Source organism: Hippopotamus amphibius, chromosome 3 (genome assembly GCF_030028045.1).
Source record: "Hippopotamus amphibius kiboko isolate mHipAmp2 chromosome 3, mHipAmp2.hap2, whole genome shotgun sequence".
Taxonomy (NCBI): Eukaryota; Metazoa; Chordata; class Mammalia; order Artiodactyla; family Hippopotamidae; genus Hippopotamus; species Hippopotamus amphibius.
In genome coordinates this window covers 64614786-64635044 of record NC_080188.1, presented here as the reverse complement: position 1 = coordinate 64635044, position 20259 = coordinate 64614786, and the positions used below count along the sequence as shown (strand labels likewise).

Below are 20259 nucleotides of genomic sequence, written 5' to 3'. Positions count from 1 at the left end.
ATTTTAGCAGAACACCTGACTGCTGTGTTGAGAATAGACCATGAGAAGCAAGAATAGAAGCAGGGAGACCAGTTATGAGGCTTGCAGCTGTGAGAGATCTTAGGATACCATAGATTAGAAGCTGTGAAGCTGTGAGACCTGGATTCTAGATATATTCAAAGGCAGAGGCAGCAGCACTTTTTTTGAGAGATTGGATGTGGGATGTGAGAGAAAGAAAGGAAAGAGTGATTCAAGAGACCTGAGCTTGTTGAAGGATTTCTTTCAGTTGTCCTTAGTGAAGTCATTCCTGCCTCAGCAGTCTCCAGAATGATAGATGCTCCTTTCTCAAATCTTTCAGAGCAGTTTGTCCATCCTCTTAATATAGGCTTATCTCCTTTGAATTGTATTCTCCTGTTGTAACATCTGTGTTTCATGCCAGCGAGTTCCTTGAGATCAGTTTTGCTTAATTCAGCTTTGCTTAACTGTATGTCTTCAGCGCTTAGCACAATGCCTAGAACATCAAAGATGTTTAATAAATTTTGTTGAATTAAAACCATTATAAATAATTGCTCTATATTAATCATTCCTCTCTGAGCATGTCTAAAGAGATTTTTTACTTTGTGCTATGTGGATTCTCCATGAAATAGACTGTGAGTTGGAGACATGCATGTGGGCAGTGTATTAGCGAGGCCTCTCCAGAACAGTATCTATGGAGGAATAGAATTGGGCAGAGGGAGAAATGTGAACTGCAGTGCAGGTACAGCAAAAGATGGCCCCATGGGAAACTCTGGAGCTAGGACAGCCCTTCAGAGTTGCCCCGCCTTGAGGCATGGGAGGTAAGCTGACCTTTCTCCCCGACACTGAGTAGTCAGTGGATGTAGGCCCCTCCTTTTCTCCTCACCCTCACCAACTTGTATGACCGGGGACAAGTCAGCTCTTCTCAACTGAGGGCAATTCCAGGAGGGAGAGGCTGGGAGCCTTCACCATCATCACTCCCAACAGATGGGATCGGTCCTGAAAACGTGTCATCCACTGCAGTTGTCTACCACAGATCTTGAAGATTTTATTTTAATAATTATGAAGAAAAAGGTATTTCCAAACATTTTACAAAGAACAAGAAAATTATTGTTTTGGTCAGATAATTAAACGAATGCAAAATTAGCTTCTAGTTATAATCGAAAGAGGCACAATGATATACAATTATATCTTTCCTTACTATATGTTCACTAATATCAAGTATAATAAATATTTAAAATTGCCAATCTACACTCTATACTAAATTGGCTTGCCTAAAAGCTGAAATTTAAGGGCTTCATAGTTACAAATGATGACTCATGGGGTGCCAATTTCATATATATGTATATATAAATAATATACAATTAATAAATAATAAAATAGCATATATAATATTCTCTTCATATACCCCTATTTGCCACGTTAAAAATTAAAAACATATAAGAACCTCATTTTTCTTTGCAACATATTACATAAACTTTGCTATTTACTTCACAGCTTTTAAACGTAGTTTGACATTTTCAAATAATAATAAGACAAACTCTTCTTCTAGTAAGACATTAGTTTGCCCATAGCACCTTTTCATCTTCATGTATTAAGACTGAAGAGCAGTTTGCTTGTACTTTCATAATTAACTGAACTCATATGTGTGTGGCCAGGGAACGACATTCAGTGTATAAAGATTTACTCATATAGATTTATATCAGGATGAAAAAAAAAAGTTAAATTTCACATTCTCTCTGTCAGGGCTGATCCCTACCAAGCGAGTCCTCGCTGATGTCACAGGAAGGCTGCAGATTTTCTGATTTGCTATGTTTCAAGTCAGCTGTGGTGCTTTGCCCAGTAATATTTGACAGATGGCTGTCACATCAGCTGCATTTAAAGCTTACATTTTTCTCAGGTAAAGATAACCAGGAGGCTAAAGTTAAAGAAGTACAATCACCTCTCACCTAATTCCATCTATACTCACTATGCGTTCTATGGCGGGGCTTCTAGTTCTTTCATGAAAAACCTCTATTTTCGGAAGTTTATAAAGCAGAAATGAAGATTAGCTATTCATTCAAGTTTTCTGATATTTTATACATTCAAACTGTATAAAATACAAGAATAAGTTTGTGAGACAATCAGGGCAGAGGGAAAACAGGAAATAGGAAAAAGTTCGGATTCGGCCAGGCATGAGCTGAGAACATGATATGCCCGCTGTAAATCCGTATACATTTAGCAGAGCAGTGTCAGGTGTCCTTAGTGGGTGCTGCAGCTTCCATCATAGAGAGAGGAGTTTCTTCTGAGGGAACCTGAGTGGACACTATAATGACTGTCCAAAGTAGAACCCTGATAGTGACGCAGCCGCCAGTTTCATTGAGTTGTTTCTTCCAGTGTCCCTTGTTATAACAAGGCCAGTGCGAAAATTATGTGCTAAGGTAGGGAAATGTAATTCAGGCAAAATACCAGCAAACACGGTCTTTCTTTGGGAAGCGTCTTGGCTGCTGTTGTTGATGTTGTGATCACTGATGATGTTGTTCATGGTTGCCGTTGTCGGGATGGTGGGTATAATGTGAAAGGAGTAGCACGGTGGAGTGGTTAGAGCAGACTTTTGGGGCCAGGTTGGCTTATGTATTCAGACCCTAGTTCCATCACTTACTAGTGAGAACTTCGTCAAGTGACTTGACCCCTCTGAGACTTAGTTCCATCAACCATGAAATGAAGATGATAGGGTTATTTTAAGATTAAACTAGAATAAGCGTGTTAAGCATGTGGCATAGTGCCAGACAGAAAGCAAGTGCTCAGGGCAGGATAAGGTGTTCATCACAGCAAAGATAGGGATTCAAACAACTTTATTTGTGCATTTTGAAACTTACTGATACTAAGTTAACTTTCAAAGCTAAACAGTTTTTTCTTCTTTCACCGCTTCCTGTACCAGGCCTGGGATGTCAGTCCTAGAGGCTGAAGTTCTCTGCTGATTCAAGTATAATTAGACTGTAATTTTGTCCCTGTGCCTGAGGATGGAGGAGCCTTCTATGTGGTCACCCTTCTCCTCAATTCAGGAGTTACAGTGGATTTATGTGCACAGACAATCCATCTTCCTGGGAATGTCAGGATAGTTCCTAAGGAGTTTTTGTTTCTTATTGTGCAAACCAGTAAATCACAGCCACCACCACAAAGGCCACTGACTACAGATTGGAATAGGATAGTTCCTGGGAAGAATTAAGGAGAATCAGGGTGGTCCTCTCTGCCTTCCTCTCATAGCTCACTCATCCTTTTCTCTGAGATCAGAGCCACCTTGTGAGCCATGTAGACCTGGACCAAGCCGTGTTTACAACTGTCTGTAATGTCTAGAACACTGTCCAGAACAATAACGTCCAAGGAACTATAATGACAGCCACGTCATTTCAACTTTTTTTAATAGCCACCCTTAAAAAAGTTAAAAAAAAGAAAAAGAAAAGAAAAAAAGAAAACCCAGGCAGAATTAATTTTAATAATATGTTAGTCCACTGTATTTATCATTTCAATAAAATAACCAATATAAATAAGTATTCAGGACGTACCTCACATTCTTTTTTTCATACTAATCTTTGCACTACAGTACTTCTCAGTTGAGACTAGCCACATATCAACTGCTCCATAGCCACGAGTGGCTCACACTGGACAGATAGGCTATAGAATAATAATAATAGATGTACTGTTTCAATCACTTTTTCACCTCACATAGTTACCGTGTGTGTGTGTGTATGGTGAAAGCACTTAGGATAATACTCTCTTAGCAAATTTTAATTACACAGTACAGTGCTATTAACTATAGTAACCGTGCTGTACAGAAATATCCCCAGAACTTATCCATCGTGTACCTGAAAGTCTATACCCTTTGACCAACACTTACATGGATTAGTTCATTCAATCCTTGCAACAATTCTGTGTGACGGGTGTTATTTTCCTCATTTGACAGATGAGGAAATGGAGAACAAAGGGAGATTTAAAAACCTGCCTGAGTTCAAAGCTCATATATGGAGAAGCAGATCAGACCAGCAAAGGAGTCCATGCTTTTAACCAACACACTGGATACAAATAAGAGAGGAGGTGACCGTGATTTTGTGTCAGGTGGCAGTTCACAAAAAATATCTTATTTTCCATATGCTTAATGGTATAGGCTCACTATTATTTATAATGAAGAGGTGTAAGAAGGCCTTGGGTTCCTGGCTCCCTCCTATTGCTTGGTCTGCTCCAACCACACCAGTTTCTTTGTTTTTAGAATATTGGATACACTCATTCCAGATACAGGCTATTTGCAATAACTCTTCCCTCCCACCTGGAACATTCTTCCCCAACTCTGCCTGTGGCTCACCTCCTTCTTTCATTCAGATTTCTGCTGGGACATCAGCTCTTCAGAGGGGGCAACCCTGACCAGTTTACCTAGTACCCACTGATGCCAACTCTGTCACTTTTCTAACCGCAAGCCTGCTTTATTTTTCTTGAGAGCATTCCTCATCATCATTATTTGTGATCTGTCTCCACCACTGGAATATCACCTTTACTAGAGCAGGCACTGTTCTAGTGAAAAATAGTGCTTCGGACATGGCTGGTGCTAAAGAACTGAATACGTAAATAAATGGAATGAAATTGAATTAAATTGAAAGCATATGATAAGGCAAAGTGATGCTGCTATTTCATGCTAATGATTTGTTCTTTCAGTAAAAATCTTTTATCACCCAAGGAATTTGAGGACATCAGAAGAGATTGAAGTGACTGCCCTGGGCTCCCCCCCACTTCAAATTCCCATTAGACTTTTGTACCTAATTATTTTCTCCATAACACCTATCAACTTCTAACCTACTATATTCTTACTTATTTATTATGTTCATGACCTATGGTCTATTTCCCCCAGCCCCTTAGAAATTAAGGTCCACATGGGCAAAGATTTTTGTTTGGTTTGTTCACTGATCAATTCAAAATGCCTACAATGATGCCTGACACTGTGTAGGAACTCCATAAATATCTTAAAGAAATGAATGAACTAATATTTTTATAGTAGGGGTAGTAGTATCTCCAGTTAAATGTGTATGTCAGCTTGTCAATTATTATGTTAGTTTATATATACAGAAGTCATTATCTGTGACCTTGTATGTTACTTTTCCATTTCCTACCTGTCTACTCAGCATAATCAAAATTAAAAATCCAATTTAAACAAATAATGCAGGTGTTCTCCATTAACCAGGTGTTCTGAATAGGTTTTACTGTGGCAGAACCTGGCAGCCTAATGTCAATGCCTTGGTAGAGCTCAGCAGGCTTGCCAACACAGCAGAATAAATGGCCTGTTTACTAACGTGCATTTCTGAGCAGTGGTTTGATCCCTTGTATGACCATGTAAGCCCCCAGTAAACCCACTGTAACTTACAGAGGCCAGATGTTGAATTAGATGAGATTAATTGCACAATTTAGACACCTTTAGATAAGAAAAATTTTAACAATAAATATCTCCTGTTTCATATAAATCTCAACTTATATTAATTAGTTCATCATGTGGTTCCTATTTCAAGATTAAAAACCATAACACATACCTTATTGCATCAGTCTGTATTTTTCCAAACATATTTGCTTTTGTGTTTAGACAGAAGTTCCCAAGATTCGTGGAGGCTCCACAAATCCATAGGCATTTATAGCTCATATTTGTTCTGAGAGGTAGACATCTAATTGATAGAATACTGTCTCACAAGTTATAGTTTGGGAAAAAATCATCCATCTGTGTGCTATTGGAAGGGCTGGTAACCCACTGGACTAAAATATGTCATTAAAGTTATGTTTTCTGCTGTATGAAATGGGAAGTTTATGGCTAAATTGCTTATTTGCAAAAGTTTGTCTGCAATTGTGTTCTCCTTTTGTACTTTGAGAAAGAGCCTTAACTTTTTGATATATCGGGTTTCTCATCCATAAAGTTGCATGTTTCTTATTTATCCCTAAGACATACCTTAAAAAATATTGTGATGACATATAATCTTCTTTTTTTCTGAAGATAAAGATGCAGTGTGAATAGAAGAGTGGCTTATATGTTTTTTTCCCCCTTCCTCTTCTCCGTAATGGATGTCTTTCGAGTTCTAGCTCTAAAATATTTATTTTTTTAAAAAGCCTTTAGCAAAGCTATCTGAATACAAATATGTTTGTCCTGTAAATGCCCCAAAGCCAAGAAATAAAGAAAAATGGCTGAAATCATACTTCCCTTTGCAGGGACTTTGCTCACTCAGGATTTCTGTTTAAATGACCCCATGCAGTAAGGGATAGCCATGCCTCCGCAAAACTAAAGACATTGCCAAGATAATCCTTCTGCTGATTTGCTCAAAGATCATTCTAACCTCTGTCCCTGCCTATAACTGTGATATTATGAAAATGTTTATGCTAAATTCATGAGTGGTCAAAACAGTTTTTTAAAAAGTAAAAAAGGTTACAAAACAATAATAGGAACAAAATCTTTCCTCTTCAATCTTTTGTCTTTGAAAGACCCCGTGTCGTAGTAACCAACATTTATGGTATGCTTACTGTATGCCTAATTCTATAAGCCCCTTGTGCATCTTAACTCTTGTGATGCCTCCAACAATCCTATGAGTGGGTTCTGTTATATCCTTATTTTGCAAATAATGAAACAGAAGCATGGAAATGAAATATTAGATAAATTACCCAAGTCACTTGTTTAGGAAGCAGTAAATCTGAATTTTAAACTTTTCTTTTTACAGTCTAATTCGTTGTACAGGTTTGCAGAAATGTGATAGTTCACATCGCAATCCAACCATAAAGGAGACTTCATGTTTTTGTTGGTTCGTGGTTTTTTGTTTTGTTTTGTTTTGTTTTGTTGTATCTTTTACAATATTTGAGAAGAAAAAGCAAGTTAAAAAGAAAACTCCTTCCAACATGTTTTTTATACTGTGTCCCTTCCATTTAAAAACCACAATGGAAGTTGCTGAATATAAATTTTTTTTCATGATTTTTTTAAATTCCAGCAAAGATACTCTGTTCCTGGAAAAGAAAACCATGGCAAACTTTTTAGGGTTCTATAGCATTGTCAGGACTACTTCACTTTTAATAAATGCTCAAAGCTTGGAAGGCTAGTCTAGTTTTCCCAAAATATGCTATATAGGTCGGTTCATGGCAGTTATTTGCTGTTAACAGCCAGATTTAGTGATTTAAGCATAAGTTATACTCTATTATGACAACATAATTATCGCCTTTTATCATTATTGGAAGGAAGGCTCATTTTTCCCTCTAAGAACACAAGTATTATTACTTTATGTGACCATAGATTTATTTGCTAGAGGAACACTTTGAAAGAACAGTGATACAAAATTTTAACAACTGAAAAAATGTGTTCACCGCCTCTTTTCATTGAGCATGAAAAGAATTAATTGATTACTAGTTTCTGTCAAAAATGGGGTCTGTGGCTCACTGAACCTGTATTCCTATATGGCAGCATAGAGCTGAGTAGCAAGTAAAAAGTTAAGTGAATTGGTTTTGTACCCATGTCTCTATTAAAATTTGAAAAACCAAAGACAGCCCAGGTTGGTGCTGTGTTTTAAGATAAAAAATAATTCTTGTGCCTAACTTTCTTTCATTTAAGTCACCTGCATGTCCCCTAGAGACGTGAAATTTCAGTTTCTGTGCTAAACAATATCAGCCGTCAGTCTGGACAAAAGTAAGTACTGACACTGGGGAGACACCAACAGGGACTCATTGTCTTAAGAACCACAGGGCAGAAACAGACTTCTTGGTTCCCACAGCCTCCCAGGCCCCTCTCTCCCTCTGTTTACAGGGCCTAGCACAGTGCCATGCATATAGTAGGTGTTCCATAAATAATCAGTCAATCAATCTGTGGTTCTCAGATTTTAGTGCTATGTGTAAAACACACCTGGGGACCAATAAAAACTGGATTCCTGGAGCCCAATCTAAGTATGGAATCTGCAGTTTTTTTCACGCACATTATGGTAGTCCCCGAGTTTCTCTTTGTGACACATCGCTTTTAATCATTAGTCTCCCACACTCGTAATTACTTTGTCTCACTTGTTTATGATTATTTTGACTGACGATGATAATGTCTCATGTTTGTGTAGCATACTAAAATTCACTAATACTGTGGGAAGAATGGTGTGGGGATTACCATCTTCTGAGCACATATTATACTCAAGGCGTGATGCTAGAGTTTTATAGGTGCTTCTTCCTATATAACCCTGTAAAAATAGTTACTATTATCACACCCATTTTTTAGCTGAAGAAACTAAAGTAAGACGAGGTTAAGCAGTGTGCTCAAGGTCACACAACTAATCAAGCGGTAAAGTCAGAACTTGAACCCAAGTTTGTCCAAACTGAAGATCTTGCTCTTGGCTGCAGTGTTATCTTGCTTTGCAGGAGCTTTCAGACCTCTTTCACAGTGACCTATAATAACAAATATGTTTATATCATGATCCATGAAATAAACATATACCCATCTCTTCACCCATACACATACACAGAGGTGTGTGTGCATGTGTGTGTGTGTATGTACATATGTACATACATAATAATACTGTGTATGATCGCTTGACATTTTCTATTTATTCCATTTCATATTTTAATGCTGGTTTTTTTCATCTTTATTGGAGTATAATTGCTTTACAATATTGTGTTAGTTTCTGCTATACAACAAAGTGAATCAGCTATATACAGTATACATATATTCCCATATCCCCTCCCTTGAAAGCCTCCCTCCCAGCCTTCCTATCCCACCCCTCTAGGTGATCATCAAGCATCAAGTTGATCTCCCTGTGCTATGCAGCAGCTTCCCACTAGCCATCTATTTTACATTTGGTTGTGTATATATGTCAGTGCTACACTCTCACTTCATCTCAGCTTCCCCCTCCCCCCACCCCATGTTCTCAAGTCCATTCTCTATTCCTGCCCTGCCACTATTTACCCAGATGAGTAATCATCTTTTATGCCAGAACTCTCTAACTAATAGTAATAGAAATAGTTGTAATAATTTATTACATGTGTTTTGTGCTTCATAATCTTCCCAAACCTTTTCAGATTCAATATCTCTTTTAATATTCACAAAACCCTACCAGATCTAAAAGACAACCAACATTAATAAGATAATAATATGTCATTTATATCTTATTATTCAATGGAACTTAAGGATTTTATTTTCCATTAGAATAATCTATTGAAGTATATCCATCAGAGAATTCTTGACTTCATAGTGTCAGTCTATCACATTGTCAAGATTCTGTCTTTTAAAAAATATTTTATTCTAATAAATCTTTCTGCATAATGAAGTAGCATTGCTAAGGGAATAAACATTTTTAACAACTGTAAATTAGTTTTTTCAAAACTTGGAGTGAGAACATGTTTCTTTTTCAAAGACAATAGTATCAGCAACCTGCCTTTTCAGACACCATAGAGAGATCTTTTGCTGGTATTTTCTCCTGGTTTCCTTCCCAAATCAGCAGGGCTCACAGGGTCTTGGATGGTAGTATGACCTGTTATAGTCAAAGCTCCCACCTGTCCAGCCTCAACTTTCCCATTGTAGGCCACTCTCACCCTTTTCAGATGGTGTCAGGCAAAGATGCTCAAGGGATGTCACTGCGGAGGAGACCTGATTTGGGGCCCCTTTCATAAATATGCGCTTTGGTGAGATAGGTTTTCTTGCATGCTGTTTTGGGTAGGCATTTCCCTTCCACCTCTCCACGGAGAGAGAAAAAATTAATTTTGTCAGAGTAATTCTCATTGCATTTATAATCATTAGAGCTTTAATATTCATCTGTTTTTGTGATGTATATTCATATATTGCTCTCTTGGATTTGTACAAAGGATTTTTTCATATTTTTAATATGAAATCTTCTGGAACCCATCCATCACCCCATTTTCTTTTTTTTTTTTCCCCCTCAAGTATCTAATGCCTTTTTTTTTTAATTTTTTTTAAATTTTTTTAATTTTTTTATTTTTTGGGGGGTACACCAAGTTCAATCATCTGTTTTTATACACATATCCCCGTATTCCCTCCCTTCCTTGACTCCCTCCGCCTCGAGTCCCCCCCACCCTCCCCGCCCCAGTCCTCTAAGGCATCTTCCATCCTCGAGTTGAACTCCCTTTGTTATACAACAACTTCTCACTATCTATTTTACAGTTGATAGTATATATATGTCTGTGCTGCTCTCTCGCTTCGTCTCAGTTTCCCCTTCACCCCCCGCCCCCTCCCATACCTCGAGTTCTCCAGTCCATTCTCTGTATCTTCGTCCTTGTTCTTGTCACTGAGTTCATCAGTACCATTTTTAGATTCCGTATATGTGAGTTAGCATACAATATTTGTCCTTCTCTTTCTGACTTACTTCACTCTGTATGACAGATTGTAGTTCTATCCACCTCATTACATATAGCTCCATCTCATCCCTTTTTATAGCTGAGTAATATTCCATTGTGTATATATGCCACATCTTCTGTATCCATTCATTTGTTGATGGGCATTTAGGTTGCCTCCATGTCCTGGCTATTGTAAATAGTGCTGCAATAAACATTATGGTACAAGTTTCTTTTGGGATTATGGTTTTCTTTGGGTATATGCCCAGGAGTGGGATTACTGGATCATATGGTCATTCTATTTGTAGTTTTTTAAGGAACCTCCAAATTGTTTTCCATAGTGGCTGTACCAACTTACAGTCCCACCAACAGTGCAGGAGAGTTCCCTTTTCTCCACACCCTCTCCAACATTTGTTGTTTCCAGATTTTGTGATCATCACCCCATTTTCTAATTCTTACCCATACCTGTATATTGAAGTGCACAAAAGTTCCATGAAGATTGTCCTAAGAGGAAAATGTATAAGCTTTTCTTTTCAAAGACGCATCATCTCCTAGATTATTGAAAAATAATTTCTTCTATTATTTCTCTTGGACACTGATAATTAGTATAAATCCTTAAAGATCTTATTTGACAAAGGATAGGCTGTTTTCCCCTAAAATGCATATTTAAAATCTTAGTTTACTCAGTCATAGGCCCTTATGACAAAAGAGACCTTTAAAAGCATCCAGTCATTTACTTTCATTTTACAAATAAGGAGGGTAAGGCCACAAAGTCTTCGAACTCCCAGGTAGCCTTCTTTTCTGCCTACCACACTGTCAAAAAGCAGAGTTCATGTTTGTAGAACGCCATGAAATTAGTGGGTTTCACATCATAAATAATTTGTAACCACACTATTATTACTGTGCAAAAAAATCACTGACAACCTCAAAATTCTACCATAAAAAATGAGACGCTGTGTACACCCACATGAATGTGTTCTAAAAGGCTTTCTTTGATCACTGTGTAAATGGTAAATAGAAATCCATATAGTTTCAGGTCTAATTCTATATCTGCTAATTGGATTTCACTGTATGGATTTAGTAAACCAATATTCATGTTCTTAAGTAAACATCTCTCTGAATGTATGCATATGACAAAGCTGATTTTTCTTTTAATTGATGGAATCAATGACTAAATCAGAGGTAAGCCAAGTTGACTTTGCAAAAGTAATCTAGGTTATAATGAAAGGACTTCATACTTATTTTAGTAGCAGCCTTAGAACTAATGGAAAGAAAACAGAAACGTAGAATCCTAAAGGTCTTCCAAGGGCAGAAATTCATCTTTTTCCTGACAGAAATGCCCACATTATTCTAAAACATTCTGTTTTACATCTAATTCCTAGCTGACAAGTGTCCGTTTTTCATGCTTATTCATTTGTCACCCTTGTGTTCTCTCTGCCTGCAAGGCATCCAGCCTGCCTTCGATCACATCTCTCCAGATGATAAAGGATATGCTTAAAATGTTACACACCCTACTTACAGAGTACCGTGGAGGCATGTGAAAGGAGCAGCTGCCATGCTGGCTGGCGCAATATATTCTGTTCTCTTTATACAACCTGAAAGCTAGAAAAGAGGTTTGGGGCAGGAATTAAAAGGATTTTTCAGGAAGAAGTATTACCTTGTGGCGAGTTAAATGCGAATCATTTTAGAAATTAGATGAAATTTATGTAGAGTTTAAAATTAAATAATAACAAAACAACAGATTTATATGGTATTCAGTGATGGTTCAGTTAAACCTGTCTTTTGAAGTACATGCTTGTGATGCGTGGTCACCATTCTCAGTTAGGAAACAAGGATTCTCATAAGGTGTGCCTTCATATGGCAGGAATTTGAAAACTGTGCCCCAAACTATACCATATCCTAAGAAGAATTATAGCCTGCTGTGTTCTGGCCCATCATCCCTTAATGGTGCTGCTGACTTCTGTGCCCATAAAATTTTGCAGACGAGTAGTAGGTCTCATGATGGTCATTTTCCCAATTCCTGTGCACCCTCAACATAGCTGGGCTTCAACTCCCTCTTCATTCATAAATTTCCCAAGCTTCTTCTCCTGAGTCCTTTGCTGCATTTGTCCTGTTGGCCTCCCAGTGTCATAAAACTTTGTTCTCCTCTTGGTTCCTCTGACACTTGTCTCTTGGTTTTTCTTCTGTGTCTTTGTTCATACCATATCATTTTTGCAGGCAGCTTTTCCCGTTGAATGCTGGTGTCCTTGTTTTTTGTTTTGTTTTGGTTTTTTGTTGTTTTTTTCTCTTCTCGTAGTGTCATCTATTTCTAGTGCTTCAGCTATCCTCCTAGACAATGAAGCACAAATCTTCTTTTCCAGAGTTTAGACTAGTGGTTCTCAACTTGAGGTGATTTTTCCTGTCAGGAGGGAGACATTTGGCATTATTTGGAGGCATTCATTTTGTCATGGCTTGAAGGGGTACTACTGGTACCTGCTGGGTAGAGTTCAGGGATGCTGCTAGGCAACTTACTATGTACAGGACAACCTCACAACAGAATTATCCAGTCCCAAATGTCAGTTGTGCTGAGGTTGAGAAGTCATGATCTGGACCTATTGGGCTTTTCCATTTGAGTAGCCTACAGATGCACCAAACTGAATGTGTACCAAAATAAATTTGCTATCTTTGTCACCACTTTCCTGCCCAATTTGCTGTTATTTCATTTAATGATGGTATCAACTTAACAATTGCAGTAGCTCAGAATATAGTATTATCCTTTCCTCTTGGTACTCTTCAAATACCTAGGTCTTCCCCAACCTATGATCTATCTATTACTAGAATCGGCTTTCTCCTCTTCTTATCCACTATCACTAGCTGAGTTCAGGACCCCATCATCCCTCCTGCTCTATTCAAATGGGTTCCTAACTACCTTCTGTTTCTTCACTACCACCTCAATCACACTGATGGCAGTGTGACATCTGATCTCCCTCCTCTGCTTAAAAGCCTTTGAGGGTTTGCCATACCTCAGCATGGCAGGAAGGCTTTTCATAAATAGATCTCAGCTCACCTTTCTAGTCTTGAGTCTGTATCTTACATATCTTCATTCTAAGTACCTAATAAAGTTCTACCATAAGGAGATAATTTGTAAATATTAAAAGAATTTCTTTTCACTATTTGAGTATATATGTGCCTCACTCTTTCTAATTCTCAATCCTTATTTTGTGATATTCTGGTTAGTTTAACTGAGAGTCAATATGTTATCTGATTTAAGAACTAATTCCAGTCTTTAGGTCTTCACCCTACCCAGCATCAGACGGGAGTTTTTCAACATCATTTTTCACAAACAAGATATACCCTGTCAAGAACATTTTATCCCATTAAAGTTATTTACTGCTGCTATTGTTTTTATTAATATTTGGTGTTTTGCCAAAATTTTCATCTTAATGTAGATTAAAAACAAAGAGAAGCTACCATAAGAGAAAAGAAAGAGTAGAAAAAATTGTAATGTTTTTGTTGAAAGGGCACAAATCAACCAAAAGAGATGTGAAGCGATGTGTGGGATAGAAAAATATGTATCAAATCAAGAGTCAGCTGGTTCTAACGCAGCATCAATTATTTTGCTGTGAAGCTTTGAGTAATTAGAGAAACTTGTTTGTCATGTGTAAAATAAGGACCTGGTTTAGATAACTTTCAATTTCTAATAACTCTGGATTTTAAGTGTTCATTCCTGCCGTGTACTCGATTTCTTGATGATCAAATTAGAAATGCTTTTCCAACAGAAATTTTGTCACCATGTGTAGAGTCTCTCGTCTTACTTCAGACCCACATAGATCCAATAATCTTTTCACAACCCCTAAGTTCATGAAGGTTTTCTTCTGCGAAGAAATTCAACCAAATGGCAAACATATGACAATGAATTTTTGTCTCACTGCATTTTCCAAGTGTGCTTTCTAATAGCTCCTTGAAAGACATTAGAGAGAGACCTCTAGAGTCTTCAGATTTCCACCCATTAGTTCAGTAGGCTGAAATGGTGCTTTTAGATTCTTAAGTCATTATTGAGGACATGGGATGAAAGGAAAGAGGCATTAAGTTTCTAATAAAATCAACTGGTTAAAATTCCAATAACTTTTAATGGGAAGGAGCTGAACAGTATATATTAAATAAATTTTTTCTTTGTTTAAAAACAAATGCTGCTTCAAAGCTCTATGACTGACTCATTTACTTTTTAGCTTTGGTGTTTAAAATGACAAACTGGTTTCTAACATTTTTGTGTCCATCAATAGCAGTCTTTAAAATTGTACTGCATCTTGCTATATCAATTTTAAGTATATATAAATACATAATTAGATTCCTGGTACATTTGAGCAGAAATGAGTATTTAATCTTCTAATTGAAGATTTGTCACATAATTATATATTGAGGTATTTCTGGACTCATCCCAATAGTTACTCTTTTCCCTGTCTTGTGTTTGAGACACCTCAAGAAGCTATATTCATTCCTTGAGGACTCCAGCATTCTGTTTTTCACTCTGAACAGAAACTTGCTTTTGAGTTATTTATCAAAAGATCTCAGAGTTATTACAACTTCAATAGTATCTATTGTGAAGAAAGAAAAAATATTAATATACATTAGGGACTCTATGAATAAGTATCGTGACGATGGGATTCTTTTGATTAAAAATGTGATCATTTTATAGTTAATTATTAAGAAATACTAAGGAAGTACAATGAATGAGTTTCACTAATTGTTAGAATCAGGATCTCCAAAGCATTCCAGTGAAGATTAAAGTAGGAATAGTTAATAGCCTCTAAATTTTGTAATTTCCACTATACAGAATATAACCACTCACATTATGGTACAGCACTAACATGGTTAAAAAATACAAAGAAACATAAAAGTAATAAACCGCAAAATTTTTATCGTACTTCCTATACATGAATAAATGTTAATTAGTTTTGTCTTATATTTTATTGCTTGTGCTTTCTAGATCTGCGGAAGACATTTGAGCAGGAACCCCTGGGAAAGGAAGTATCCTTGGAACAGGAAGTCTTGCTCCAGTGTCGACCACCTGAAGGGATCCCAGTGGCTGAAGTGAGTAGCAAAACTTCTTCACATTTAGCACTTGGCACTTAGTTATTCTAACAGAGGCCTAATCCATGGCTAATGGTGCAGTGAATTAGGATGTGGCATGATGAATTGTTGGTAATGGAGTCCTAACTGCTTGCTACTGGCGAAATAGATTGATTGGGAACTGATTAATGACTTGGAGTCAATTAGAATGCCCCACTGGACAAAGCCACAGGCAGCTTGGTTTAATTTTGCCATTGTCTTTTAAGAAATCAGAACCACTGTTTTATTTTATCTGGCACTAATCATAGAGAAAGATGGTATGACTTAATAAATGTGCCATCGATTTTATTATTGTTCTTGATCCTATGTGAAAAATGTAAGAAAGGCATGTATGTGTGTGTGTGTGTGTGAGAGAGAGAGAGAGACACAGAGAGCCTGTGCACTCCACATACGTATTTCCTGCTCTGTGATGTACTCATGGACATACCTAAAAGCCATAGCCACACGCAATGAATAAACACATGTTTGAGGGAATGTCAATTAGTTTCATCCTGTAAGCTTTCCATTTTCTGTTTTTGGTGAAACAAAGCCTATTGATAGTTAATGAAATATTGTAAATCAGATTCATACCATGACTTTTTATTAGCACCAAACGACACAATGCCCTTTGAAAATGCCTGTCCGTGGGGGATAGGCCTCCGTGACCCCAAGAGGGTTCCATGCTCTCCTTAAGACGCCATCGTCTTAGAGCGCACTGCTGAGGAAAGTCATCTAATACCCAGTTCAGATAATTCCAAACTCTGAAAAATGTTACCCTTTTCTGATTATTAGGAGACATTCTAATATGCATTGAACACTATTGTCCTGGCAGATCCAATATACTACAAACACAGGAAAACTTTAATTTGACAAGTAACATAGCTGCCAATTTGCTGGTGGCCCTTGTTAGCTTCTAAACTATCAATACATTAAGTTCTTTGGAATTTTTACTCTTTATTGCATATGTGGAAAGAGGTATTTTAAAAATTGCTTCAATTTGGGCCTGTATATGAGTCAGCAGATTTTTTATAAAAATTAGCCCGAAATTTTTCCTGTCTATGAGATTGCAAACCAGTATTACTAAGATAACATTGTCCAAAAATATTTTAATAGTTGGTCAGTGCACTTACTATTAGATTTCCATAGTTTTTCAGTCTTTTGAAAGTTCAGGCAAAAGTAGGAGTCAGCACAGTTAGCTGGTCCCATGACAACAAAATTAAACATCTGATTGCTCTCTCAAAATTAATAATAATAATAAATTAATTAGAAATTTAGGCAGGGCCTTTACAAAGTTACTCCATTTTCCTGTCACAGCCATTCTTGTCTCCAGTGTATCAATGCAAAGACTCTAAGTGGCACTTGTAATGAAATTTCCTTTTTCACTTTGAAAGAAGAAAGCTATTTTTTGCCTTGTACCTGGCATCCCATGGCACTTTCTAGCACTGTATCAGAGACTTTGTATGATTATTGCTATTTTATCCAACCACACCAAAACCTTATCTTCCAACAGTGACACACAATATGATTTATTGTGATTATAAAGGAGGCAGCTCTTATCTATTCAGTACTTCATTTCACTTAGGACAATAAGTGCATCTGTCTCCTTAACTGTATTTCTGAAATTCTAATGCAACCCTCCACCATTAAACTACCTTGAAGACCAAAACATATCCTGAGTAACGTGGGTATCCATAGACTCTTCTTGACGCGATGTTTCTTAAAGAGAGCAGATTCCTACAGAGATTTTCAGTGAGGAGATTCTAGTAGTTTCTTCATTTTTTTCTGGTCTCCTCAGCAAACTGGTTCACTTTGTCAAGAAGTAAAGATTCATGAGTGCAAACTAATTGGCTGTGAATTTTATCTGTATCATCACTGGGGAAGAGACCAATTAACACTTGGCAAGCTCAAAAAATCATATACCCATTTGACATTCAAAGAACTATATTTAATGTGAATTTTTTTTCATTTTTTTTGAAGTCAGGATAGAGATCAAACACACATGCTTGAGAGCAGGCTAATAAACTCCTGTGTAGATTATTTTCAGCACCCCTAGAGTCACCAAGATCAGATATCTAATGAATGCCCTAGCATGACACATTACAACTGTCATTTGCTCAAGAGGGGCAGATAAATTAAAGAAGAAAGGGATGAAATGTAATGTGGTGAATTAAGGGATTATAAGATTATTTTAATTTACGGATGTATATATTCATTATTTGATTTGTTTGAGGAATTTAATAGCATAAAAATAGCATAAAATGGAATATTGATCTTAAAGGGACACCAGCAGGTAAAGCTCTCATGTTTTACTGTAAACAAAGTCAGTCCTTAAGACATCAGGCCATGCTGGCAAGGATTCATGCTTCCTTCATATTCAAGGCAAATGAATCTAAAAAACTTGGATAGAAAATGCTCAACAAATACATAGCTGATTGATTCAGTTTGTCTTTGTTTAATAAGTATACGTCTAGTGCCATTGAATAAGTAATCAAGTTCATTCTTTGCAGAATATCAGGAGACAATCATTTCCTTCCCATAAAAGTCAGTAGGCTTCTAAAGAGCTCTATTAATCTTGAGTTACAGTGGCATCACCTTTGGCACAAATAATAGCATAGGCACTTCTGAGATAATAAATAACATTTAATTTTCTCCCTGGGATTTCCTTGGTGATGCGGTGGTTAAGAACGCGCCTGCCAATGCAGGGGACAGGGGTTCAATCCCTGGGCTGGGAAGATCCCATATGCCACAGAGCAACTAAGCCCATGCACCACAAATACAGAGCCCATGCTCCCTAGAGCCTGTGCACCACCACTACTGAGCCAACCTGCCAGAACTACTGAAGCCCACACACTCTAGGGCCCATGTGCCACAACTACTGAGCCCATGTGCTGCAACTATTGCAGCCTGCATGCCTAGAGCCTGTACTCTGCAGCAAGAGAAGGCACAGCAATGAGGACCCCGCTCACTGCAATGAAGGGTAGCCTCCACTCACTGCAGCTAGAGAAGGCCTGTGTGTAGCAGCGAAGACCCGACACAGCCCAAAAAAAAAAATTTTTTTTGCTCCCCTATTGTGGCTTTAATTTCTGCTACAGAATGTTAAACTAATTTCATTACAGAACTCTAGGTTTAAATTCAAGTGTCACCATTTTTAAGTCTTGGACTTTAGGCAAAGTATTTCAACTCTCTGTATCTAAGTTTCCTCAGTTAAATTACAAAATGAAGATAATAATGGTGTCTCTCCAGAATGTAGTTGAAGGTTAAATGAGATATATGCAAACCATTTAGAACATGTAGAAACACTTAAGAAACATTATTAATGCTATTATTATATCACCTATTGATTCACAGAAGACTCATTTCAACCTCTTGAATTCAAAACTGGTCACTGAGCACATTGCACCTCTGTTGGGTGCTGTGGGGTATGAAGAGATGAAGCTTCTGTCCTATGAAAAATCACGAAGATGCCCTCCTGCTTTTTCTATCCAGTTTCTTTGGTTAGAGTCCATAAATCCTACAAATGAAGATAACGTTTGAGCTTTAAAACAAGGAAACTCCCTTATTTAACATATTTGCTTTACAAATAACTTGTTAACATGAATATCTACAGCAAGTCCTGATGTGCTGCTGTCCTTACTCTGATTTTTCAAGTTGTCTATTTAGTCATAATGGTCCCAGGATATTGGACCAGACTTCATATTTTCTCCCAAAGAGGAAATTTGGGCTGGGGCTCCTTTTCCAAGCCAAAGGAAAGAGAGTGACAGAGAAAGTTCAGAGGAGGACGAGGCCAACCCAGGATTCCTTATAAGCCATCTCTCCAGGTGCTAACAGTTTTGACTAAGAACTCCTCTCAGTACTCATTGGTTAAGAAAAACATGTCAGTTATTAAGAAGCAGATAGAGAACTACTCAGTATTTGATACCTGGTATGAGTGAACCAGTATAACTGCCGGAACATCAGCTCCTGTGTTCCCTGATTTTTTTCACAGCTCCAACTGTTACCTGTGTTGAAATGTATCTGTTTACTATTCTGCCTGCCTGCCTAGATTGGGATAAAATAAGGAGCAAAAAGGGATTTTTGTTCATGTTTATCTTTAACACCAGCAGACTGTAGGTTACATAGTAGATTTTCTAGGTATATTTAACTAAATGAAACAAAGAGTCCCTGTTGGGTGTGGCACAGAGGCTGCACCTCAGGAAATGGAACTTCCCAGAAAAGGATATTTGCATCTCTGAAGATGCTTACTGAGAGAACTCCATGAGGGTGGAGTAAGGGAATCTATCAGTCTAATGGTTCTAACCCACTAGATCGGAATAAAAGGCCATTGGGAGCTACTTCAGTTCAAAGACTATAGGACAGGCTAATAATAATTATATTAAAATTAAAAGTAGACTAGGTGAAAGAAAGAAAAACAAATCCCAGAAATACTCTAAAATGGTATTGCTCAGTATTTTTAATAACTCTTTTGCTAGGTAGGATCAAGCCAAAAATATAATGCTTTTCTCTCATTTCTGGAGAGGCACTTGCCTCCCTTTCAGCAGAAACCCCCCATCTCCCCAAAGAAGCCAGAAAATTAATCTGCCCATGAACGGGTGCTGGGTTGCTCCCGTGGCATAATAGCAGCACTCTACGAAATGAATCCCTCTTTGCTCATTTTAGTTTATGCCTGGAAAACTTTGCTGTCATATGGTGAGCCAGAAATATACTCAGAGATGCTTTATTTCATCAGATTATCTCCTTTGGCGAGTACTGGGGTCAGAACATCAATGGATACAAGACTTGTTGGCATGGCAGAAGGAGCAAAACTGAATTTTTCACTAAAACAAACCTGTGATTTGTTTCACCTTAAACAAGGGGATAATTGCTCCTCTA

At 37.5% G+C, this 20259-nt stretch overlaps 1 protein-coding gene across 1 annotated transcript in view; it reads left to right on the top strand.

Annotated features, from left to right (window-relative positions):
- UNC5C (unc-5 netrin receptor C) overlaps positions 1–20259 on the top strand; it is a 377961-nt gene that overhangs the window by 233156 nt on the left and 124546 nt on the right. Inside the window, exon 4 of the mRNA XM_057727431.1 lies at positions 15269–15372. Within this exon, the coding sequence (XP_057583414.1) occupies positions 15269–15372 (104 nt within the window). The remainder of the gene's footprint in view (positions 1–15268; positions 15373–20259) is intronic.